The sequence below is a fragment of the Schistocerca nitens genome, chromosome 4 (assembly GCF_023898315.1).
Source record: "Schistocerca nitens isolate TAMUIC-IGC-003100 chromosome 4, iqSchNite1.1, whole genome shotgun sequence".
In the NCBI taxonomy this organism is placed as follows: Eukaryota; Metazoa; Arthropoda; class Insecta; order Orthoptera; family Acrididae; genus Schistocerca; species Schistocerca nitens.
In genome coordinates, this window is record NC_064617.1 from 513509263 (window position 1) to 513536096 (window position 26834).

The 26834-nt window shown below is 39.4% G+C and overlaps 1 protein-coding gene and 1 pseudogene across 4 annotated transcripts in view; both read left to right on the plus strand.

Moving 5' to 3' along the window:
• The window catches only part of LOC126253367 (protein melted), a 253424-nt gene that overhangs the window by 204142 nt on the left and 22448 nt on the right, over positions 1 to 26834 (plus strand). For all 4 annotated transcript variants that reach the window (XM_049954643.1, XM_049954641.1, XM_049954642.1 and 1 more), the window contains 2 exons: positions 697 to 825; positions 913 to 1155. In XM_049954643.1, the coding sequence (XP_049810600.1) occupies positions 697 to 825; positions 913 to 1155 (372 nt within the window). The remainder of the gene's footprint in view (positions 1 to 696; positions 826 to 912; positions 1156 to 26834) is intronic.
• On the plus strand, positions 26400 to 26517 carry LOC126254011 (5S ribosomal RNA; annotated as a pseudogene).

Below are 26834 nucleotides of genomic sequence, written 5' to 3' on the forward strand. Positions count from 1 at the left end.
GTTGATCAATGGAAACATGTTGACTCATTGAGTAAAACACATTTTCGCTACACTAGGTTGATGATCGTCTCCACAAATGCTGTCATTGTGGTGAATGGAGTCTCAAAATGTGCAGTGCATCACAGTAACAGGCTGGTGGGAGCAGTATTGTGCTATAGGAGACATTTTCCTGCGCTTGCATGGGATCTGTGGTAGTAATCGAAGACACACTGACAGCTGCAAACTACCTGCATCTCTTCATGCTTGAAGTCTTTCTCGGTGACTATGTCATCTTTCATCAGTATAATTGTCTTGTGTCTCAGGGCCAGAATTGTGTTACAGTGGTTTGAGGAGCATTGTAGTGAAGTCATGTTGATGTCTTGGTGACCTAATTCGCCTGATGTAAATCCTATGGAACCCATCTGAGTCGCTATTGGCCCATCACTGTGTATGCTAATCAGCGGGCCGTTGTTTACACGAATTACATGACTTGTGCATAGGCATCTAATGCCACTTACCTCCACAAACCTACCAACAAACTATCAGATCCCTGATATGCAGTATCAGTGATGTTCGTTCCAAAGACAGACAAACAAGCTATTAAGCAGGTGGTCACAGTCTTTTTGGCTTTTCAGTGTATATATGCCACAGCATCATGAAAGAAACAAAGAAGTTCAACAATGAAAGTAATTATTTCTATGTGCTTTTTTCTTCTAGGCACGCTCCGATTCAGCACTCAGTTCACGTGATTCTTCTGTCAGTAGTCTGAAAAACTGTTGGGACATTCTGAAGTGCGAGAATAAGACATTTTTGACACTAGTCACATCTGCTTTTCCATGTTCGAAGGTAAAATGTAAAAGTTTTCTATTTCTTGTATTTTTCTACTAACTTGATTTTAAATATGCTTGGCAATTTAACTTTTTGTTTCTCTAGGATCAAGATGCGTTATTGAATGAACTCAGGCATAGTGGTTTCTTTGATGTATTTGAATGTTCTGGAGGACAGTGGGGTTGTTTTCTATGCAACCATCCAGAGAGAGCAGTGGGTTTCCTTCAAGACAGCCAGCCAGTTATTGAAGGACAGTTAAAAGAAAAGAAAGGTCGCTGGAAAATTTTCAGAAGGTGGAGGACACGATATTTCACACTTTCTGGAGCACATCTTTCCTACAAAGGCTCGGTATGCAGTTATATTTAAATGACTTACTTGCTTATGAGATTAGACTTAAATTTCTCCCTTCTTGAAGTGGATATTGCTGTGAGGTAGATGATTATTGTGATAACAAATAACAAATTAAACACAGTTTGCTGCTTCAGCCATTGTACATTTATTAAATAACACATTGCATTTTCTGTATCCTAATTACTCTGGAAACTTAAAAACAAGTTGATTTTTTGTGTAGGAATTCAAAACTTTCACTATTTGTGCTAAAAACAGTGAGATGTTAAAGCTGCAAAATTTTACAAGGACTCAGCACAGTCAAATTTTTTCGTTGTAGAGAATGTGATATCTGTCATGTCAGCCACCTCGCAATTAATTAAACTGTAACTGCATGTTAGCATAAGCATAATTTTATAGGACTATTTGCAGATTCTTATGAACAATGCATAAGTGTAAATTGTTTTGGACTGTATATTATAATAATGTTAATCCGTGGGTTAAACATATAAACAAAAATGAGTATAGACAACACCTTAGCTGCAAATGATGGCACTCTATCAGACATTATTGTACAGAGAATATCACTGATTTTCAAACCATCATTCTTTTTTTAGTTCAAGTGCTCTTGTACGGACACCCAAAAGCACCCAGTCAGAGCCACAGTGACACACAGTAGCTTAAAGACAGGATTTCTTCTCCACTGACTGTCACGTATTTATGTATGTGCCTCATAGGAATAAGCAATATATTAGATAATGTCCAAAAATTAATCATAATCGCAGAGAGGGAAAGAAAAGAGAAAAGACGAGGATTTACTTTAACTGGCTGTGACAAGACACCCTCCCAGCCCCCACCTCTCTCCCAAAGAAATTGTGCTGTCTATATAGGAAAGTATGCCTTGCTGCTACAAGTGTATTGGGTTATCAAACAGAAGTAAAAGATATCAATACTATGAAAAGGATAGTTGCTACTCAGCATCTGCGCTCTATGGTGAGTAGCAAATATCCTTATAATATTGTCATTATTCCGTCCTGGAATTTCCATTGTTTGATTTTGTCGTAAGAAAAATATGTGTTTGGCTCATGACGTGTGTTATGTTTGCAGATGCATTGTGAGCTGAGTATAGTCTTCTGCTAACTTTTGCAATATAACATCACAAAAATGCCATTTGAACACTATCTCACAGTGTAGAATCTGTGAACATCTTGAAGCAAGTCTGACTCAGACCACTGTCTCAGTATCGTAGAGTTTTCCACACATTGTTATTTCAAGTCATTGGCATCAATTTCAAGGCACAGAAAGCATTTGTTGTAGGCTAGCGTAAGGTCAGTCAAAAGTACTTCTCCACATTAGGATCAATATCTGACCTTAGCTGCATAGTGGGTTGTAATGCTGATTCCAAGAAAATTGTATTTAGTTTGCTGCTACCTAAGAAATTGCAGTTTCCCTGACAGAGTACGTACCACGTGCTCAGAGCAATTGATTTGTACACCAGACATCAAGCGGTGTGACTATTGCCCTCAGTATTGTAGAGGTGGGCCCCTTTGTTGTGATCAGTATCCTTGAGATTGGATCCAGAATGAAGGAATGTATTCCTCACAGATGAGTCTCACTTCAGTTCTAGTGTACAACATAATTCTTTCTTTTTTTTCCAAATTTATGTAGGTGAAAAGTATTAGGTTGGTACAGAAGTTTGCAGCATTTTTGTTTTGCATGTTGGTATTTGGGTGGCCATGGGTTTATTTATTGCATGCCTTTTTTGTTTGTGGTTCACTGTGCTATTTGAATTTATGTATTGTCATTTGGAGGTAGTGAGTGGAGCTGTGGACGCCAGAAAGTGGAGTGCCTAGTGGAGAAATCAAAACATTTCTGATATATTTTTCTGTTTGAGTTCAGTACAGGGATGACAGCAGTGGAGGCAGCCAGAAATATTTGCGTTGTGCATGGGGTGATGCCATTGGACAGAGCATGGCAAGGAAATGGGTTTCTCATTTTAAGGAGGATCGTTCTGACATTAGAGACTCTCCATGTGCAGGACGACCTTTGGGGTTTGATGCAGATCGTTTACATGCATTAATCCACAATGATCCAAATCAGTGAACTCGAGAAATGACAGATGTGATAAATTGTGACCATTCCACCATCGTGTGACATTTACCTGCAGTGGAGGAGGTTCAAAAATCGGGTATATGGCTATCGCATACTCTTTTGCCGGAATCACAGAAACCAGTGGCTGGCTATATGTGCTTCTCTGCTAGCTCATTATAAATTGGCTCGTGAAAAATACCGACCATTCCTGTCCAGTATCTTTACTGGTGATGGAAAATGGCAGCAACTCTCCATACAAAGACCTTCATTCATCCACAAAAGATAATGTTACGCATCTGGTGGAACAGCTGCAGTGTTGTGTACTATGAATTCCTTCCTGAGGTTAACCTTCACTGCTGACATTTATTGTCAACAGCTGAGACGTCTTGCAGATACAGTCAAAGAACAATGACCAGGAAGACTGCATGAAGTGAGACTATTCCATGATAATAATGCCTACCTGCATTTTGCTAGATGGTCCAAAAACACCACACAGGAATTCGGTTGGGGTGTCATTCCACACCCACCGTTTTTACATGAACCTGCACCCCCAGATTTTCACTTTTTCCACACTCTATCAAAAAATCTTCAAGGAACTTCCTTTCCAGATGAAAATGCATTCCAAACATGGCTCGACAATTTCTTTGCCTAAAAACCATGTGATTTCTACAGCTGCAGAATCGAAAAGCTACCCCAGCTTTCGCAGACTCGGGTAAATAGTGAAGGAGAATGTATTACTGATGACTAAAGTCTCTGTTATGAGTATCCGTTGTGTTTATTAAACTAATGGAAAAACGCTATGAACTTTTATTCACTAACCCAGTATGTCGTAGTAGAACCTCAGTGGCATTGTGGAAAGATGCCGGTTGGTAACTGTGGTGGCTTATTGTGGGGCGGCACCGTGTAGTATGAGCATATGAATTTTCATTGATTGTTGAAGGAATACTAAAAATGTCCAGAGGCACAGAGATAAGGGCTGCATGAACCTGTGCAACTTTCCAGAGGTGCAGTGGGTCATACTTTCTCTTCATGAATTGTAATATCTGTCCATGTCAAACTGCTCTCATGGATGGATTTTTCTTAAGTGAAGGTGTGGAGTGGTCAGTAAGGGCTTTGCATCTGAAATGTACAAAGCATATCTGAGATGCATTAGAGAGACAAACTGCAACCACCACATGTCCTCTTTCAGGGCTTTTGTGCAGCTGTTTCTCAAGAATGGGAATGAATGTCAATAAAAATTTTAAATTGCAACTTTGAACAACTGTTTTGCCCTCTTATTTTACTACATAGTAGTACAAAAATATAACCATGAATTATGTAATAACTTGACTACTACGCTGCAAATATCCTCCATTTCCCCCCTCCTCCTCATTCTTGCCTCCCCTTAATCATGGGTGTTGCTGCATGGATTGGCTTCATGTTTCGACAATACATATAAAATAGCCTTGCTGAGAACAGCAGCTGAGGGGGGAAGAAAAAAAAAACCTTCAGCCTATATATTTACTGAGGACATGTGACTCTTCAGTGTGGTTTAATGGTGATGGCATCCTCTTGGGTAAAATAGTCCCTTCTTCAGGTGGATACTTGGAGGATACCATCATCAAAATGAGAAAGGCAGGGGGGGGGGGGGGGGGGGCACTCCATGAGTCAGAGCATCATGTGTTGGATCCCACAATCCACAAGATAGATTAGAGAACATAGAGAAATGGCAGAATTAGTGATATGCAATGGCAGAAAGAATAGGAGTAAAGGGTAATCAAAACAAAATCAAATGGAGGTAATACAGGAGTAAGTTGAATAATAAATTATAAAATAGGAATGCGTATAAATTACTGTGAACAACATAGAGAACACAATCACAGCCAGCATAGACACAAAGTGAAGACATTTATGATTTTTTAAATTAAGGGAAAGCTCTTCAAAATGTTGAGTGGAATACACTCTTTGAAATTCTTAAAACAGAAATAAAATACAGAAAGCAGTTTTAAGATTCAAAGGACATGAAAGCAGTAGTTGAGAAGGGAGAGAGACTGTTTATAGCATAACCCTGACGTCATTCAGTCTGTAAATTGAGCAAGCAGTAAAGGAAACCAAAGATAAATTAGGAAAGATATATAAAGTTCTGGATTAGAAATAAAAACTTAGTGATTTGCCAATGACATTCTAATTCTTTCTCAGACATCAAAGGACTTGTAAAATCAGTTGAATGGAATGGATGGTTCCTGAAAAGACTTTAAAGTGGTAAATGAGATGCGCCATTTGGGCAGCAAAATATTTGAAGATGGCTAAAGTAGAGAGGATATAAAATACAGATTGCAATAGCAAGAAATATTTTAACTTCTAATATAAACTGTAGTGTTGCAGAGTTCCTTCTGAAAATATTTATCTGACGTACAACCTTGGACAGAAGTGAAGTGTGGACAATAAACATTAGCATGAACAGGGAAAGTGAGATGGGAGGATTGTGTAACTAATGAAGAACTGATCCAAAATGGGGGAGCAAGGAAATTTATGGTACAGCTTGACTAAATGAGGGGTTAGGTTGATAGAACATATCCTGAAGCATCAAGGAATTGTCAGTTTAGTGTGAAGAGCTGCATCAAACCAGTCTTCATATTGAAAACCAGGATGCAGCCATCTTACTCCCAAGTAGTGGGAACTCAAACTCTAATGCAGCAGACTTGAAGACAGAAGATTTCTTACCTTTGCAGGTATATGATCTTCTAGAAAATACCATTCAGTCACACACATGTGTGATCTTCTAGAAAATATTATCCATTTAATGTACCATTACTTATCATCAGAGAGACAATTTCTCCATGATTGAAAGATGGTCTGCACAATGTCTCCACTGAAGACTCTTACTAATACAATAGTAACAAGAACAGAACAGAATCTTATTTTAGATCTACCAAAAGAACAGTGATTCTCTTTTGTATGTGTTTCGAGTTTTCTGTGGCTACCACTAAATACACTACCCGACAAAAAAAGTGAAACCCCCAAGAAGGGAGACGTAAACTTTACAGATTTAGATGGTTTGTTGTTGTTGTTGTCTTCAGTCCTGAGACTGGTTTGATGCAGCTCTCCATGTTACTCTATCCTGTGCAAGCTTCTTCATCTCCCAGTACCTACTGCAACCTACATCCTTCTGAATCTGATGGTATGTGATGTTATTTCAGTGATAATAAAATCAAGTCAAATTGGCAAAGAACTTTGCAGTATGGGCCACTTATTAGTATTAGTATGCAGTTGCGCCCCCACTGGCCTGGATGTATGCACTCATTTGGTTGGGAACATTGTCATAAAGTCATTCTAAACTTTCCTGAGCCAAGCTGCCCCACAACTGTTGTTACTGATACTTGATATCCAGGATATTGGCACTGGGACTGAGTTGACGTCCAAGCTGGTCCCACACATTTTATCGGGGACAGTTTTGAGGATTTTACTGGTCACTGGAGTATGTCAACCATGCAGACAGTTCATTGAGACATGTGCCATACGTTGACGAGCATTGTCCTGTTGCATGAGATGTAATGCATGAAGTTGCAGGATGTCTATGACATGACATCACCACCAGCTGTGACCTGAAATCATACCCTATGGCTCCCCACACCATGATACAAGAAGTCGTACCATTGTGCCTCTCCAAAACATTGAAAGAATGAAACTTCTCAGCAGGTCACTGCCATACTCTACATCCGGGTAGTACAGAACCACAATTCATTGCGCAACACAGTGCTACACTATTTGTCACCAGTCCATGCTTCACATTCACAGCACCACTCCGAATGTGGCCTACTGGTGGGACAGTAATTCTCTAGTCTGGCTGCTGCTAGTCTCCGACCAGTGGTACATTGTGACACAGAATGTTGAAAGTAGTCCATTGCTTATTCTCAGATGGAAGCAAAAAGTGTTACAGTGTGCTTGGTGCAAAATACAGTGATCCTGCCTTGTGGCAGTTAGACGATACTCGGTCAGCACATTGATAACAACTATGCCTGCCCACATGTTCACATGCAGTATTTTATCAGGCCACTGTTATCTCCAAATGCCCTGTAAATCTGGATATTGCACAATTCCACCAGCTGGCCAAATATAGACCAGTAATGAGGCTCTTAAACTTTGTCAGGTGTCCCAAACAAATACATGGTGTCTCCATGGCCTTCACAGTGATTGCTCAACATCTGACTCTATTCACACCCCTTGGACACCCTACCAGGTCATGAAACAACACTAATGCTCTCTGGTGGCCATTCTATCTGGCAAAGAGAATTACAACTCTAATCATTTACATACCTGCTGATTGTGTGTGGGTGTACGAAGTTACATTGACATCCGACCATATTTTCTGGGTACTTCAGATAGTATAATTTATTCTGTGACAATGATCAGCAGCCCTTCTGCAAGGCAGTGGAATTTTGTTATCTGTTCCTGACACGATTCTGGCGAACTGCAGCTAGTCGCAAATTGCCGCATGGTCATTCACAGGTATCTCAAAGCATTACACACAAAATCAGAAATACTATGCAGATAGCTTTAAAACATTTTTTGCTTCAGAAAGTGCATGGTTTCTTGGAAGCCACATACTACTTGTGCTTTCAGCAATACTTCAAGCATAATCCCCAAACTAATTTCCCCAAAATTCTGTGTGTGGATAATAATGGAATACCATTATGTCTCCTGTGGATAACCTTAATTGTTTACATTCCCTACATTACGGAAAGTAAATTTTATCAGAATGAGATTTTCACTCTGCAGCGGAGTGTGCGCTGCCAGGAAGTTTTAAATTTTATCAGTTTAACTTCCTGAAAGGGTTACATTGGACAACTGCATCAATCTTTGCATTATTATTCAGCTTCCTGTGACCCTGAATGCAAATGAAAGTAGGAACAAATACTGATCATAATCTTTAGGAACAAATACTGTTCATAATCTTGTACTCTGTCCTTGAGGCATATTAGTAATTCTTGGTGATAGTACTTCTTGATGTAAGTTAACTCTCAAAGGCAGCTGACGTTCTTCAGATGGAACTGTAAGTACTACAGGTGAAAATGTTAAAGCACATTTTAACTAGACATTTTTTTTGTCCATTACAAAATTAAACATACTTGAAGATCAAGTCATTAGACGTTTTTCTCAAATATTCAACTTACAGGGATAGTATTTTCAGAATGCTGAATGATGGTGCAAGAATTCTTCTAGTGTCAATTAGAGAACAACTTGCAGTGACCTCTTCAAGAACAGTACTTCACTCATAGTATAGGTGTGTACCATTCATATTCATTTTCAGTATGGCTATTTCTCTTTTCTCAAAAAAAATTATCAAGCAGTAATATACCACCCTGCTACAGAGTAGCGAAAGTGACAGCTGGAGGGTCAAGTGTAAGAGCACCTCCTCCACCTTCTCTGCACAGTTCTCCCACTCATTGTACACCTCAGATGTCATAAGTCTGAAGCCTTGGTGCAAAATACAGTGATCCTGCCTTGTGGCAGTTAGATGATACTTGGTCAGAACATTGATGACAACTATGCCTGTCCATGTCGAGCCAAACTGTGCTATAAAACAATGCTGTCAGGCACATGTTATGTACAGTGCATAACCAAAATCAACAGAAAGCACATTGCAGTGAACTCTTCAAAAACAATGCTTCACTCTCAGTATATGTATCACTGATGTCCATTTTCATTATTGGAATTCCTCATTAAAAAAAAATGCCAGAAGCAGACAATGGCTTCTTTTAAAAAAATTATTGTGGATGGCAACCATAGTCAAGAAAATGTTTAGATAATACTGTAGTGAAATAGCAACTATGTCAAACTTCCTGACAGATTAAAACTGTGTGCCAGACCGATACTTGAACTTGGGACCATATTGCCATTCTTCCGCATCTCCATAGTTATGTATTGTCATGTGATTTATAAGGTATATTATTAGAAAACAAAGAATTCATCTGTTAAATTATAAAGCTATTTCTGTTTTGATTATGTAAACATCGAAGCATTCCTTACCTTTGCACGTCGTTTTAACCACAGAGCAAAGTAGAAACAAGAGGGTTTTTTCTTCCCACAAGTAACATTGACAAACTGCCCAGCATAGGCAGTGTATGCCTGGTGGCTGTTGTGCCTCATATTGATAAATTTTTAGGAGGAGATAGGAAAGGGAAGACAACGTTGAGAAGGGAAAAGATAACGAAACATGACATTTAATGATTTTTAAATGTCCTGTTCTGAAGAACTAAGTGTATCCGAAAACTCAGTATCTTAGGATGGTGACTGGGCCACTCCCATTTTTTGTAAGTGGTTAGCTGATCACATTTACCTGTGGCATTGGTGTAGCTCCTCTGTGATTTTAATTGTGTTTTAATCCATGGTATAGTAGTACCTTTCACCCATTCTCGATTGTCTTAAGGTGTTAAGGCGTGTCCAATAGAGCTATTATGTGATTCAATCCGAGTGAGGCAGAGTTAGTGCAAGAATGTCATTTTGTAGGCTGCATCCTCACGGTGTGCAGCTATTTCAGCAATTTTATCCGCATTCATTTCCTTTACACACACACAGTATCTGTGGAGTCATTTGAAGCAGTGGCAATGCTTTCAACAGATTTTTCTCTAGTGCACTTCTTCAGAAAATCATTGTTCTGCAAATTTTAACCAAAGTCTATGCATTTAATTCAGTGTTCCAGAGAAACTTCATGAATGGGTTCCTGAATTAACTTCTGCACATTTTTCATTCTGAATGCATTTTCAGAATACAACCTGTCCATTAACTAGAACTCTCACATTTTCCATCACACTCTCATGGCCCATTTCTGCTGTTAAGCTGTCAAATTCAAATTGATGGTAACTGCGCTTGTAGCCGATGACTTCTTCCGACATCTCCACTTTCGTATAGCGGCCCAAGATTGAAATAGTTTTTGCTTTTGTTGCTTCTTTGTACTTATTTTGATAACAGGCATTCATGACAATCACACAAGCATCATCTAAATCATGTAATACATCTAAAAAGCAGTGTTTAAATTCACACTATTCATCTCTTCATGAAAATTTCCAGATTTGTAGGATATAAATATTAGCTTTGTGCTTTTGATAAAGCCGTTTTCTGATGATCTTGCATGACAGAAGAGTTGCCCTGGCTATTACAGTATGAGATCTCTCCATCAGAATGTATCTTTCATCGGTATACATGAACTGAAATGATTTCACAATTCTTTTTCTCTTTGACTCATGTGAAACACAGAAATATGTTTCATTTCATGAGCGTGCTTTTTCCTGGTTTATTAAAATCCATATATAACTACAAATAATGCTATTTTGACCAATTTGTTAAAATATTTGTTTCAGTGTGCTGTTATTATTATTGTTATTTTCAGATCCATGACAGTACAGCTCTGTTATTTACAAATTCAAAACATTATGCTAATTTCATTAGTAAATAGTGCTTGAAGCAGCAAATTGTGTTTAATGTATTGTAAGGCAGATCAGTATTTAATGATAAGATAAAAATCTGTTATAGTAAGATACATTCACTAAAAAAATGTAAATGTCGTGTGACTAGGTCCTCCCGTCGGTTATACCGTTCGCTGGGTGCAAGTCTTTTGATTTGACATCACTTCGGCAACTTGCGTGTCGATGGGGATAAAATGATGATGATGATGATTAGGACAACACGACTCCCAGTCCTTGAGCAGAGAAAATCTCCAACCCAGCCGGGAATCGAACCTGGGCCCTTAAGACTGACATTCTGTGGTGCTGACCACTCAGCTACCGGGGGCGGACAGATACATTCACTAGAGACAATCTGTGCTCATTGCCATACACATCTTCTTGTGCCCGCTCCGTTTGTTGCTACTAAGCCTCACAATGGATGTTGTCTGTTGCATTTGGTCAGAGACTGGCAATTCTTGTGATAGGCATGTCAGCTTCTTATATTTCTCTTGACCAAAGAATTGCTGTAATTATGTTTAGGAAATTTTTCATATGTCACTTTATAGGATGGTATTGCATGACTTAATGTTTATCTTGATTCTAAAAACCTGCATGGAAATCACGAGATGTGTGAATGTGGGTAAATGAATTAATTGAGAAGAAATAGATAGGTGTCTATGGAAATTTGGTTCAGTCTAGGGAGCGTGCTTGGATAGTCAAAGTGGTAAGGCGACCACTTGTGATAAACAGATAATCCAGGTTTGAGTCCCGGTCCGACAAATCAATAATCTAGTGATACAAGTATTTTTGTCATCTCTGCTTATTGATAGGCCATAAAGGAAATATGGAACAAAAATGTTGTGTACTGCTGCTGGATATAAAAATGTAAAAATTTGATACAAATGACATTCACAACGTCCAGCCATTTATTCACAGCTTTACATACGATCTTCAGCAGGTGCAAGCCTAGTTTTTAATATCCGCAGATGTGGATCAGTGATAAACATTTGCAGGTGCAGATCAGGAATTTCATAAGTAAATAAAATTAGTGTAGTGTAGTGATGTACTTCTATTTTTAAGTGTGTAATCTGTATTGCAATGCATGATTAGTGTGGATGTTGCCAAGGAATGATCAGAGAGGGAGTGGTATGTGTTGATTGTGGGTTGGAATTTTGCATGGGTGATTGTAGCGGGGAACTGAATAGGAAACTCAATGAGGCCCTTCCAGGAACTGTAGGCTCTGCAGAAGAGACAAGAAAATCACTGAACAGAAGGCAAAGTTTGTGCCCTTCAGGCTGAATTTAGGTCACACAAAATTGGAACTAGATAGGTTGAAACGGAAAAGATACTGTGGGGAGTGGGTAAACAAGCAATGGTTGAGAAAGGAACAGCAATGGTTGAGAAAGGAACAGCTCTTCAACTTCTTCATCTACATTTGAGCTTATAGTCTCGAATCAGTTTGACTTGTTACTGAAGTAGGAGGTGAAGGGCCTCATCCAGCTAACAGTAGGCTACAGTGGATGACTAGCAAAGAAACCACAAGTGTAGGTTGGTACCAAAAGAGAGTAGGCAGAAAAAGAGTCTTGCTGCTAGGTCATAGCCATGGGAGATCTGTAGGCCAGATGGTACAGGAGAGATAAGGGACAAGGTACCAGGTCATAAGTATTGTGAAGCTAAGTCCTAGCCTTATCCAGGTGACAGAGGACTTAAGGTATCTTTGTAAAGGTTTTGACAAGGAGGCTTAGGTTGTCATAGTTTTCGGAGCAGGGAACAATGAGGGTAAAGGCAGAAATTACAGCAATAGGGAGAGCCCTGGGTTGGTTGAGTTGGGGGGAGGGGACCAAACAGCAAGGTCATTGGTCCCAAAATATTGTAGGATTGAGTAATAATGTAGCAGAGCTTCTTGTCTATTTGTAAAATGTAGAGAGCTCTTGGAAGGTAGACATCCTGTGCCTATCTGGACACTACATAACCTCAATGGTAGAAAAATTATGCATAAAAGATTACACTCTAGCATCTTACACATGTAGAACTAATATGGAAAAAGGAGGAACGTTAAGACAGAACACACATTCAAAAACATTGAGACAAGTAAATTTTTTAGTGACCGGCACACAGAAGTGTATACTCCCAATTTAGTACTGAACAACAGATCAACAATGTAAGGAAAAAGAAAGATTGCTACTCACCTTATCCTTACAGCAAAAAGACTGTTACACATTTAGCTTTCAACAAAGCCTTCTTAAGTCTTAAGAATAGAAAACACACACTCATTTGTTCACACAATCAAGCTCACCTCAGTCACACATGACCACCATCTCTGGCAACTTGGATCAGAATGCAGCGAACAAAAGCAGCAATCTGGAGGGGGCTGGGAAGGGATAGTAGGGTGCAGGCAGGGGGAGAGAAGAGCACTGTGTGTGTGTGTGCGCGTGCACGTGTGTGTGTAGATATGGACTTGACAAGACTGCCACCATGCGTAGTGTTGGGAGGCTGTGAGGCAGGGAGGTGGAGCTAGTAGGGGTGGGGGGTAAAAGGAGAGGAGGAGGGAAGGGTGGGTGCACTTGCACATGGTGGCACTTAGTGAGGGTGTGTGGTGGTCCCACCTGCTTTTATTTTCTTCTTTTGTTGTCCTTGGTGTCGACATACTGCGTTGCTACACTGGCTGAAAATATGGGTTGTGGATTCCGACGTTGACTACTGCAAATTACACTGGCTACTGCAAATTATGTAGCCGACAGGTGCACATTTGTTTCACAACCCCCCCCCCCCCAAATAATATACAGTTACATGGCCAGTGCACTATTGTTTAACTTGCGATAAGCCTCATTAATAGTTTGCAGGCAAAACTCTGCATACTGCTACAATAGTTTACTGTTGAACATCTACAAGCAGTAAAAACATAACCACAAGGTCCACAGATCTTGAAGGATAATCACATACATATGGAGCAGTCACTGTCATTGGTTTTTACATGTGGGCTAATTATTTAGTACTTATTTCACAGTTAAATTGAAGCATTGTTGTTCTAACCAGCACAGGTTACTTTTAACTTGGCCGTGAGCTGAATTGTCTCTTGACCAAAAATTGGGCCCTTATATATCCTCTCAATAATAGGTGCCGAAACTACACAGTTTTCGATGTTTAATTTACAGAAATTGCAATTAAAACTTAACTCTTTAAATTAACTGAATACGTCGAAAAATTCCGTCTTTTTAACAGTTTCATCTACTACAAGGTTTAGGCCAAATTATTTGTTTGAATGATCAAATTAACGGTTATGTAAACAGTACTTTTGACAAAACTGTTGATTAATTTGGAATTAATGAGGGCTGGTTTTGTAACATGTTTTTGAATAGAGCCAATAGATCCTTTAAGAATGCTATTGTTTCGTCTCCCAAATGTTTATAATTAGTACAGTAAACTTAAAACCTGGAAACATCCAGACTGGAGGAAGGGCGAGTGGCAGCTAGACCATGTCTGTATGGACAAAAATTTTCATAAGGAGATCCACAATGTTAAAGTACTGAGAGGAGTAGACACAGGTTCAGACCATTATATGGTTAAAATTAAAATCAAATTCACACCGTTAAAGAAGAGGACCGGAAAAACTAATAAAATAAAAAGGAGGTTTGACCCACATCAGCTAATTAAAAATAATAAGTACCAACAAATAACACAAACCATCAAATTAACAGATGATCTAGAACAACTAGTGCCTAATCTTAAAAAAGAAGCAGAGAATCTAGCTCCCTTGAACCCACGAAGGAAACATGCATGGTGGACATCAGAATGTGACAAATTCCATGAAGATAGACACCAAGCATGGTTAAAGTTTCAAACACATAAAAATGAAGAAAATGCCATCAACCTAAAAAATGAAAGAAAAAAATTCACTCAAAATATTAGAAGAATCAAGAGAGGATTTCATAAAGATATTATAAAGTCTATAGAAGGTAATTATCATAAAACCAACTCCAGGAACTACTACAAAATCTTTGGGAAACAACTACAACAATATGAGGCCCCTACACTAATACTGAAAGATGAAGATGGAAGAATGACACACAGTAACAAGGAAAATGCAGAAATCATGGCAAAAGCATTTAACAAACTTCTGAATTGCGAGGAACCCAAAGAACCCTTACAAATCAACATAAATACCCCAATAAAAACCAAACCTAACAAACTAGACCCTCCAACTTTCCGAGAAGTAGAAGAAATTCTTAAAGAACAAAAAAATTATAAGGCATGTGGAGAAGATCAGGTTTTTGTTGAAATGTGGAAATATGCAAGTGACACAGTCAAGACCTCCTTACACATGGCTTTAACAAAAATTTGGGTAACAGAACAATTTCCCGAACATTGGACCACAGCTATCATCCACCCACTACACAAAAAGGGAGATAAGAGCAACCCAGACAACTACAGAGGAATCTCTCTCCTAGATTGCACATATAAAATTCTATCCAAAATCCTACATGAAAGAATCAAGGAGCAATTAGAACAGGAGTTAGGGGAATATCAGGGAGGTTTCAGACCATGGAGAAGCTGTGCAGAGTAGATAATTAGTTTAAAATTGATTATGGCACACTACAAGAAACGGAACAAACCTCTGGCAATAACATTTGTAGATTTTAAGAAGGCATATGACTGTCTCCACAGACCTTCAATATTAAAAATTTTAAGAAATCTAGGACTCCATCCAAAACTAATCAAAATAATACAACTCACTCTATCCAACACCAAATCAAAAGTGAAGTTTAGAGGAGAAATTTCCGAACCATTCCTCATAAAAACAGGCTTAAGACAAGGTGACTGCCTATCACCATTACTTTTCAACTGTGCACTGGAATACATAATGAGAGAATGGTACAAGGACAATCCAAAGAGGATAAGAATTGGAAGTGCAAAAGATGATATTAGCTTAAACTGCTTGGGATTCGCTGATGATCTTGCTCTCCTAGCCAACACCGTTCAAGAAGCCAGGCAACAAGTGAAATCACTACAAGAAATAGCAGAGAAAGTAGGCCTTAGAATATCATTTGAAAAAACGGAGATTATGCTAACTGATCCACCACTTGCAAACAAAATTACAATAGGAGAACAGGAAATCAAAATTGTTGATAAATTTAAATATTTAGGCGAAATAATAACATACAATCTAAATGAGAAGCCATCATGGCAAAATAGAATAAAAAAACTGAACTATGCAAATTGCATTACCAAAACTACATACAACAAAAAAAGCCTATCTATAGATGCAAAATTAAAACACTATAAAACAGTTACACAACCAGAAATAACGTATGCAGCTGAAACTATCTTCAAAACAACTAATACAGCAGAAATTGACAGAATACTAAAAATAGAAAGAAGAATAATTAGAACATGTATAAATAAACAGTATAAAATAAATGGACATTGGAGAATAGCATCAAATGAAACAGTATATAAGAAAATAGAACCAGTCATGAGCACAATCAGGAAGAAACGCATCTTATTCTTTGGACATCTGATGAGAACTCCAGAAAACAGAATTAGTAAAAAAATAATTCAAAAATTGTGGAATAGCAAGAGCGACATTAAATGGATCACAGAAATTAAGGAAGATATAAAAGAACTTCAAATTACAGTAGATGACCTAAAAAACAAGACAGAGAAAACCAGAATACTGCAAGACCCGCAAACCAGACTACAAATGAAAATCAATAAAAGGAGTACAGGAAGAGTTGTCTCGGATGAAGAAAGAAAGAAAATATCTGAAAGAATGAAGAAATATTGGGCAGACAGAAGAGCAAAACACCTTTCATATAAGAATAGCCTCTAATAATTATATTACCTAAACATCATATTAAGTTATTGTCGAACCAAATTGTATCCATGTGTAACAACTTGTTTAGAACTTCGTATTTTTGACTACAGTGGTCCAATGAAGGCCATAAAATAAATAATAATAATAATTAGTACAGAATTTATATTTGTTTATACGTCAACAATAGAATTTAAGTTACGAAACAATTACTGATTTCACCCTATAACAAAAGGTACTAACAAGGAATAGTGAAAATAAATTAGAAAATCAATAACATACCTAAAACTAAGCACAAAATTAGATCTGGTTTTATATCCTTTAAAACTGAGGGCCAATCTTTCTCTTATATCAAAATGCAGCTTATACCCATGTATGCTAATGGTAATCAGTTAAAAGTAACAAAACGAATTTTAAGGAATCAGATGACAAAACAAGAGGGGAATTAAAATTATCCCAGCTTGCCTTGTCACAGGTGGGGGCATGAATAGGGGGAAAGCGATAGGACAGAGAGGGTGGAAGCTGTTGGGTGAAATGTGTGGGGCAGTAGGTCATAGTAGCTTGAGACCGGGATAATTTTGGGCATGGCATTGTAAGGATAACTCAGTTCAGAGAAGCTGGTGTTAGAGGGGAGGATCCAGATGGCCTGGGTTGTGAAGCAGCCATTGAAATCAAGTATGTTACGTTTAGCTGTATGTTGTGCCAGATGGTTGTCTACTTTGCTCTTGGCCACAGTTTTGTGGCGGCCATTCATCCTGGAGGACATCTGGTTCATAGTCATACCAATATAAAAAGCCATGCAATGATTGCAACAGAGCTGATACATGACATAGCTGCTTTCATAGGGACCGAGCCTCTGATGGAGTAGAATAAAAGCAAAGTAGACCACCCTGTGGCACAACATGCAGCTGAACGTAATGTGCTTGATTTCAGTGGCTGGTGTGCAACACGGCCCATCTGGATCTTTGCCTTCACCATCAGCTTTCCTGAACTGTGTATATGGGAGTTATCCTTACAGCAAATTCTCTGCTCCCAAAATTAACTCTGCCTCAACCTACACTAATCTACTGATCCCACACACCACCCAACAACAGTTTCCAGCCTCTCTGTTCTATCACCTCCTTCCTGTTCATGTACCCTCAGCCTCATCGTGTGCCACCCTCTTCCAATGCACCCAGCTGTCTTTTCCCCTTCTCTGCTTCTCTGCTCCTCTCCTTTTCCATTACCCCCCGCCCCGCCCCTCCTCTGCCCGCACCTCCTTGCCCCACAGTCTCCCAACACTGTGCCTGGTAGCAGTCTTGTCATGCCTTCATAGTCTCTGTTTGCTCGACAAGGCAGTGCTCTTCTTCCCCCTCCCCCTCCCTCTCCTTACACTGCTACCCCATCCCATTTTCGCCCCTTCCAGATAGCTGATTTCATTCAACATGACAGTTGCATTCTGGTCTGAGCTGCCAGATATGGAGGTCATGTGCGTGAAGTGTGCTTGCTTGTGTGAATGAATATATATATAATGTGTGTATGTGTGTGTGTGTGTGTGTGTGTGTGTGTGTGTGTGTGTGTGTGTGTGTGTTTGCGCACTGCATGTGTTTCCTCTTCTGAAGAAGTCTTTGACCGAAAACTAACTGTGCAATATTCTTTTCATTGCGCCTGTCTGCAACTCAATGTGTCCTTTGCAGCGTGTAGCAGTCTGTCATTTTCCTTATATTGTTGTTATTCCAAACTGGAGTTCCCATTGTTTGATAGTAGTTCACTTTTAATTATAACTGTGTATAGTTCCCCACTGAAAAATTTTGAACTGTTCATGAGGAATTTGGATTCATTACTATGCTATCTCTCAGATAGAAGTTAATAAACTGTGGTGCCTTCATAGTAGATTTTCTAAAGGCTTCTGATAGGAAAATTGATCTATACACATTTTTTTTACTCTGCAATTTGATTTCTGTAATTAACTTTCCAACACAGGTGGATAAAGACGGTAAGACCATAATGAAGCAAGTGAATTACAGTGTGCTCAGTAAAAAATGCTATCTCTGATCATGATGCACAGTTAGTTAGGATAAATGAGATAGTGCTTTGCACTGCAGATACTCATCAGTGGAAATCGGTTAAAATTATTAATGACTCCAGGAAAAACGATTTTAAGAATAGTTTGCAAGAGATGACCTGGAATGAAATTTATACTAAACCAGATGCTAACATAAATTTCATCTAGTCCATGATATATTCATATCATGATTTGAAAATAGCTTTCCGCATAAGCTAGTCAGAAGGGACATTAAACACGAATATAAAAAACCATGGATGACTGGAGAGATTAGAGTGTCTTGTGAAAGGAAAAGGGAATTGTATCTGTTGTCAAGAATAAGTAGAGATCCTGCAGTAATTGCACATTACAAAAACTACTCAAAATTACTAAGAAAAGATATTAAAAAATCAAGGAACAAGCACATAATATCAGAAACCAGTAACTCGACTATAGACTTAAGACTATATGGAATGTAGTGAAACGAGAGACAGGACAACCACCCACAGAACAGGATAACATCAGTATTGAACTGAATGGAAGGGCTATAAACGATGAGTCACAGGTTGCAATTAAATTTAATAATGATTTGTTAAATATAGTAGAAACTGTAGAAACAAATAGTTGAAAAGAAAACTCATAGCAGAATGTTGAAAAATAAAATCTCATAAAGTTCAGCCATTTGAATATATATTCGCAACTTCTCCTTCCAAAATTAAGAAAATTACATATGCTTTCAAAAATAAAACCTCATCTGGATTTGATGGTGTTTCCAATAGAGTTCTAAAGATTTGTTCCTATATTAGAAGCCCTGTCTTATCTGAAATGTCCAACGCATCACTGACTCAAGACATTTTTCCGGAGAGACTGAAATATGGCATTGTTAAACCACCACCCCCTATAAGGAAGGCGCTAAGAGAGATGTCCAAATGCATATTTTTCTGTGATGTATACTGATAAAATTCTCTTGGGCTTCCAGCACGTCAAGTGGTTTAAAATTCACAAGCTTTTGGCTGAGTGTTCCTCGACCATAGTCAAATGGTAGTTGTTAAATGATTGCTGCTGCTGCCCTTATATAGCCATGCTATCTTTAGTGATGTCACTGATGCTCCCTCCAGCACCATATATGGTAATGTTTTCATTGTGCACTTGGCACACCCACTTCATCCTTTCAGTGGCAAGTTTCCAAGCTGTACTCAGCTGCAGGCGACAGGCTTTATTGATGGTGGTGAATGAAATTTGTATCTTCATTGCTTCTTTTATGATGTAATAACAGATGCTTCGGAAAATGCAAAATGGTGTCAGTTTTCTAGAGCATTTTCCACTACCATTGATTTCTCAGGATAGAATAGGCGAACACATCTCCCATGCTCTACGCAGGGCTGTTCAACAGTACATACAGTCTGTCCAACATAAAACTCTCCACACTCACACAGTATTTTATGTACAAGGTGTACAACTTTGCTCCTGCTATTTTTTCCCCAACATTTGAGGCTTTAATGAAACAAATTGGTTACACGTGTATCATTCAAAGTATTTTCCATTGCAGACCACTAATTTCTCCCGTCTTTTGAAGTGATCCACGAATTGATCCAATTTGTGACTTCTTCATGAGATCGGAAGTGTTAGTCAGCCAGGCCATGCTCCATTGATCTAAACGGGTGATAGTCAGAGAGAACAATATCTGGAGATCATGGCAGGTGGGGTAGGACTTCCCATTTTAATGTTTTCAAGTACGTTTTGACCTCTCTTGCAACAAGGGGTCGAGTGGTGTTGTGTTGCAAAATCACTTTATCGTGCCTCTCTCTGTATTGCAGCCGTTGGTCTTTTAATGCTCTGCTCAAACGCATTAATTGTGTTTGATAACGAGCACCTGTGAATGTTTCACTTGGTTTTAACACCTCATAGTACATGACGCCGAGCTGGTCTCACCAAATGCAGAGAATGATCTTGGAGTCATGAATATTCTGTTTGACCATCGACATGGAGAGATGACCGGGATACCCCCATGCTTTTTTGCCTTTAGGATTATCGTAATGAACCCATTTTTCGTCCCCAGTCACAATGCGATGTAGAAATCCCTTCTGTTTTTGCCTCTGAAGCAACTGTTCACAAGCAAATGTTGTTCAACGTCTCTTGGTTTCAGCTCACATGGGACCCAAGTTCCTTCTTTCTGAATCGTGCCCATAGCCTTGACATTTTGAAAAGGCTTGCTGTGTCACTCCCACTAATCGTGCCAATTCTTCTTGAGTTTGACATGAGTCTTCACTCAGCAATGTCTCCAATTCTGCATCTTCGAAGACATTCGCTCTTCCACCACTGTGCCGGTCTATGACATTAAAATCACCGCTCTTGAAGCGTTGAAACCACTCCCGACATGTTCTTTCACTAATAGTGTCCTTACCATACGTACTTGAGAGCATTCGATGAGACTCAGCCGCTATTTTCTTCATATTGAAACAAAACAGTAACACTTCCCGCAAATGATGAGAATTAGGCTCGTAAACTGACAAACAATCAAGAACAACTTTATGATGCAGACACAAATTGACTAATGTTTGAATGAGGTTATGTTTACCGAGGTCCAAGCTAACTGCCTAACGTCTGCGATCTGTTTCTTTCGACCGTTTCTTACCGTTGTCGCCACCTATCGGCAAACGACGGAAGCAAAGTTGTACACCTTGTACCTACATCGTCTTTCACAGGCCTCATTAGTTGTCGAATTTTTGCTGGGGCCTTGAGGACCAAATTGATTTTACACCTCTGCTAATCTTTCCTGATACTGAGCCACAGAACAGCAAAACTACAAGCTTCTCCATGTCCTCCTCAGGGGTCTTCTGCTTCTGTTTCTTTGGCAAGATGGCTTACGAAATCTGGCAATTTTTGTAGTCTGTTTCTATGAATACTTTTCATTAAGTGCCTCAGTTCCTTTGGAATGCTTTAAGCATCTGAAATGGCTTCCTGCTCGATGCACTAAGGTCGTCAGAACAGAACTTTTCTGCAAAGGGTGATGATAATTGGGTAGCATGCAGGTATCAGTCCATGTGGGTGAGTCTCCATTAAACACTGTGACTGAAACATCCATTTGCTTTATGGCAGATAAGGATGTTGAGGAAAGGCAAAGCACCCTGTGTCTAACTTCACCATGAACTTGATGTTGTCATGGATTCTGTTGTGGTCCAAGAATCCTCCCAGATGTTCATGCCCATGAAACCAGACAACGAACATATCAACGACATAATGGTGAACGCAAGTAGGGTTAGCAGGAACCGTGTCCAGGGCAATGTTTCTTCAAAGATACCCCACAAAAAAGTTGGCTTGGAGCTAATGGGCACCCCATCACGATGCCATCCATCTGGTTAAACTATTCTGTATCGTACAAAAAAATACGATGACATCAGTGTGTGCTTAAATAAATTCACAACAATGTCATCAAATAACTGGAGTAGCATATACACATGCACATAAATAATGACACCACATCAGAGCTATCATTTCTCCTCTTCTAAGATGCAAGCATTTATTTTGACTGATGAAATCTGTCTTATCCTCGTGTTGCACACAACAACCAATGTGCAGAGCAAGTCTGTAAGTTGGTGATCTAGTGGTGCTCACAACGGGACATGAGGTGTGTTCTTCTTGTGAACCTTTGGAAGGCTGTACAGTATAGCCAACTAGCATCACACACAGGATGCAGGCTAAGCTGTCTATTTGTAGCTTTGTACCAAGTATTAATTACGGTCCTCTGGTTTGGATCAGAGTGGAAAGTTTAAACTAGGGGCTCAGACGACTCTGCAATGGTATGGGATGCAAATTTTTCGACATCCGCTGTCGGGTACAAAATTGTGTGGTTCCCCTTCATAGGTCATGCGTGCACTACACATAGGAAGCAGCTGGTAGGGTAGTGGAGTACATGTGGCATGCATGTGAGGCTTTTTTAGATTAGAGAAACCTTCCTTGGGATAAAAAACAGTTGGCCTGATAAATTAGCCATCATCACAGGTCAGAGATAGAAAAGGTTAATATGATTTTAGTAAACTGCAGGAGCATCCAAGGAAAGGTCCCAGAATTAGTATCACTTATTAAAGGTTATAAAGCTTGGCTAGTATTAGGGACAAAAGTTGGTTGAAACCAGATGTTAATGACAGTTGAAACCAGATGTCAGTGACGACAAAATCCTAAGTTCAGATTGGAATATGTATCGTAAGGGTAGATTAGTCGCCAATGGTGGCAGATTGTTTATTGCACTAAAGAATTCGATAAAATCTAGTGAGGTTATCATGGGTTAGAATTGTGAAGTTCAGTGTCGAAGATCGGTCATAAATGGTAGTCAGATTCTTTTCTAGACCACCTGGCTCAGTAGCTCTAGTGGTAGAGTGCTTCAGACAAAACATGCAGAATATGGTTAGTAATTTTCCTCATCATGCTGCTATAATAGGGGGTGACTGCAACTTGCCAGGTATAAATTGGGAATCTCATGCTGTCAGAACTGGTGCTAGAGACTGAGATTCGTGTGACATTGTTCTGGATGCCTTGTCTGAAAACTACTTTGAGCAGATAGATAGAGAACCAGTTTTTGAGGGTAACATCTTAGACCTCCTGGCAACAAACAGATATGAACTTATTGAATCGGTTAACGTAGAGGAAGATATCAGTGACCATAAGGCTGTGATAGCGTGAATGACAGCAGGTCTGACAAAGAATGTTAAGAAAGGTACGAAGATATCTTTGCTTAGCAAGAGTGACAGGATACAAATTTTAGAGTATCTGAGCAGCCAACATCAAATATTTGGTGATGAGGGAGAAGACACATAAAACAAATAGAAAAATTCAAAGGAATCATGTAATACGTTCTGAGTAAGGTCTTGAGGGATGGGAAAGGCCCACCATGGTTTAACAGCTGTGTTAGAAAAGTGCTACATAAACAAAGAGAACTTCATCGTCTCAGATTGAAGAGAAGTAAAAACGTAGCTGACAAACAAAAGCTGAAAAAAGCAAAATTGAGCATAAGGAGAGCAATGAGAGAAGCGTTCAATGACTTTGAAAGTGAAACTTCGTCAACCAATCTCAATAAAAACTGTGAGAGGTTTTGGTCATATTTAAAAGCAGTAAGTGGGTCAAAAATATATATTCATTCACTCAGTGACCATACTGGCACCAAAACGGAAGATGACAGGGAGAAATACTGAATTTGATATTCCAAAATTGTTTCACCATGGAAGATTGTAAAAGGTCCCTACTTTCAGTCATTGTGCGAACATTGAAATGGCAGATATTGAGATAACCAAAAGAACTTGCTCCCCTTCTAGCAGTAATTTATTGTAAATTGCTTGAGCAAGAAAGGGTACCTAGTGACTGGAAGAAAGCGCAGGTCATTCCCGTTTTTAAGAAGGACTGTAGGTCAGGTGCACACAATTATAGACCTATATTGTTGACATCAGTCTGTTTTATGCTCAAGAATTATGATGTTTGTAGAGAAGGAAAATTTCCTCTATAAAAATCAAAGTGGGATTCTGTAAACAGAGATCCTGTGAAACTCAGCTCGCTCTGTTCCTCCATGAGATCCACAACGCCGTTGGCAATGGGGCTCAGGTTGATGCCCGTGATCCTTAACTTCAGGAAGGCATTTGACACTATCCCTACTGCTGTTTAGTGAAAACAGTATGAGCTTATCGAGTATCAGTCCACATTTGCAACTGGATTCAAGACTTCCTTGCAGACAGAACTCAACACGTTGCTCCTAACAGAACAAAATCGACTAAAGCAAAGGTAATTTCCAGTGCACCCAAAGGGAGTGCGATAGGTCTGTTATTATTTACAACGAATATAAATGATGTGGGAGAAAGCGTTGGATGCTCTCTAAAGCTGTTCGCAGATGATGCAGTTGTCTATAACGAAGTCTCAATACAATAAAGTAGTAATGATTTGCAAAATGACCTCCAAAAATTGATAAATGGTGCAGGAACTGACAATTGACCTGAACTTAAATAAATGTAACATATTCTGCATACACAGGAAAAGAAATCCACTGCTGTATAGCTACACTATTGACGATAAACTGCTGGAAATAGTATCTATTGTAAACTGTCTAGGAATACTTAGCCAAAGCAACCTTAAGTGGAATGATCACATAAAACAAATAGTGGGGAAAAGCAGATGCCAGGCTCAGATTACATAGGAAGAATCTGAAGGAAATGTATCTCATCCATGAAGGAAGTGGCTTATGAGGCACTTGTTTGGCCGATTCTTGAGTATTGTTCATCTATCTGGGATCCCTACCAGATAGGGCTGATAGAAGAGAGAGAGAAGATTCAATGAAGAGCGTCACATATCGTCACAGGTTTGTTTATTCAGCATGAGTGTGTTACAGAGATGCTCATCAAACTCCAGTGGCAGCCATTACAAGAGAGGTGTTGTGCATCATGGAGATATTTACTACTGAAATTTTGAGAGAGCACTTTCTAGCAAGTGTCGGACACCATATTTCTTCCTTTGACATACATCTCATGAAGTGTCCATGAGGAGAATATACAATAAATTAGAATCAATACAGAATCTTACTAACAATCATTCTTCCCACTTGTTTTTCACGAGTGGTACAGTGTTGGAGGGCTCAGACAGTGGTACAAAAATTACCCTGTCCCATATACCATTAGGTGGCTTGTGGAGTATGATGTAGATGTAGGTGGTCGACGTGCATGAGGGAAGAGCTTTTTAACGACATTCTCTTCTTGTGAATACCACTTGAGAAGCTTCGACATCTTCTTCATTATTCTGGATGTTGGGTCCCTTGATAGTTTTTTCTATGTCTCCTCCTCCAGCATCAACCAGATCTTTGCATCATAATCATCTCAGTTGATAATGACGGCTGCACTGCCCTTGTCTGCTGCAAGAACTATGATGAGAGGATCGTTGCAGAACTTGTGAAGACCAGCTGAGCGTCATGGTCTGATTTCAGCCACATTTGCACTTAGAATCATTGCAGATACTGGTGCGAGACAAATCAGTAAGTTGACATATTTTCCATATTTTCATCCAGTAGTGTCATATGGAATAATGTTCGCTGGTAACTCATCTTTAAGAAAGAAAGTCTTCGTTACTCAAACACATGCTGTAAGGATGTTGTGTGGTGCTCAACCATGATGTAGACATCTGAGCACTCTGACTGCTGCTCAATAGTATATTTATTCCCTCATGAAGTGTTCTAAATAATCCACTGCCATTTGAAAGGAACAACAATGTACATAGTTACAGTACCAGAAGGAAAAACAACATTCATTACTCCACAATAAGGTAATTCACCCAGTGATATAAAGTATCTGATAGGCAGCAAAGTAAAATTTGAAAACAAATTATTCCATATAATTTATGTTATTGTAATGTGTAAAAGTTGGTGAGTAGGAATAAATAACTGACATCTGCATATTTAATAATAACAGTTGCGGTCTTCTGTCCAAAGACTGGTTTGATGGAGCACTCCATTCTACTCTATCCTGTGCAAGCATCTTCATCTCCGAGTAACTACTGCTGAATCTGCTTATTGTAATCATCTGTGGTCTCCCTCTACAATTTTTACCCTCCACACTTCCCTCCAGTAGTAAACTGGTGATCCGCCAGCTGGGATGGCCAAGCAGTTCTGGGCGCTACAGTCTGGTACTGCGCGACCGCTACGGTCGCAGGTTCGAATCCTGCCTTGGGCATGGATGTGTATGATGTCCTTAGGTCAGTTAGGTTTAAGTAGTTCTAAGTTCTAGAGGCCCGATGACCTCAGAAGTTAAGCCCCATAGTGCTCAGAGCCATAAACTGGTGATCCCTTGATGCCTCAGAATGTGTCCTACCAACCGATCACTTCTTTTAGTCAGGTTGACCACAAATGTTCCTCTCCCCCATTCTATTCAGTATCTCCTCATTAGTTGGCAACGGCCTTGTCGCAATGGATACACCGGTTCCCGTGAGATCACCGAAGTTAAGCGTTGTCGGGCATGGTCGGCACTTGGATGGGTGACCATCCAGGCCACCATGCGCTGTTGCCATTTTTCAGGGTGCACTCAGCCTCGTGATGCCAATTGAGGAGCTACTCGACCGAATAGTAGCGGCTTCGGTCAAGAATACCATCATAACGACTGGGAGAGCAGTGTGCTGACCCCACGCCCCTCCTATCCGCATCCTCCTCTGAGGATGGCACGGCGGTTGGATGGTTCCAGTAGGCCACTCGTAGCCTGACAATGGAGTGCTGCCTTATCTCCTCATTAGTTATGTGATCTACCCATCTAATCTTGAGCATTCTTCTGTAGCACCACATTTCAAAAGTTTCTATTCTCTTCTTGTCTAAACTGTTTATCGTCCATGT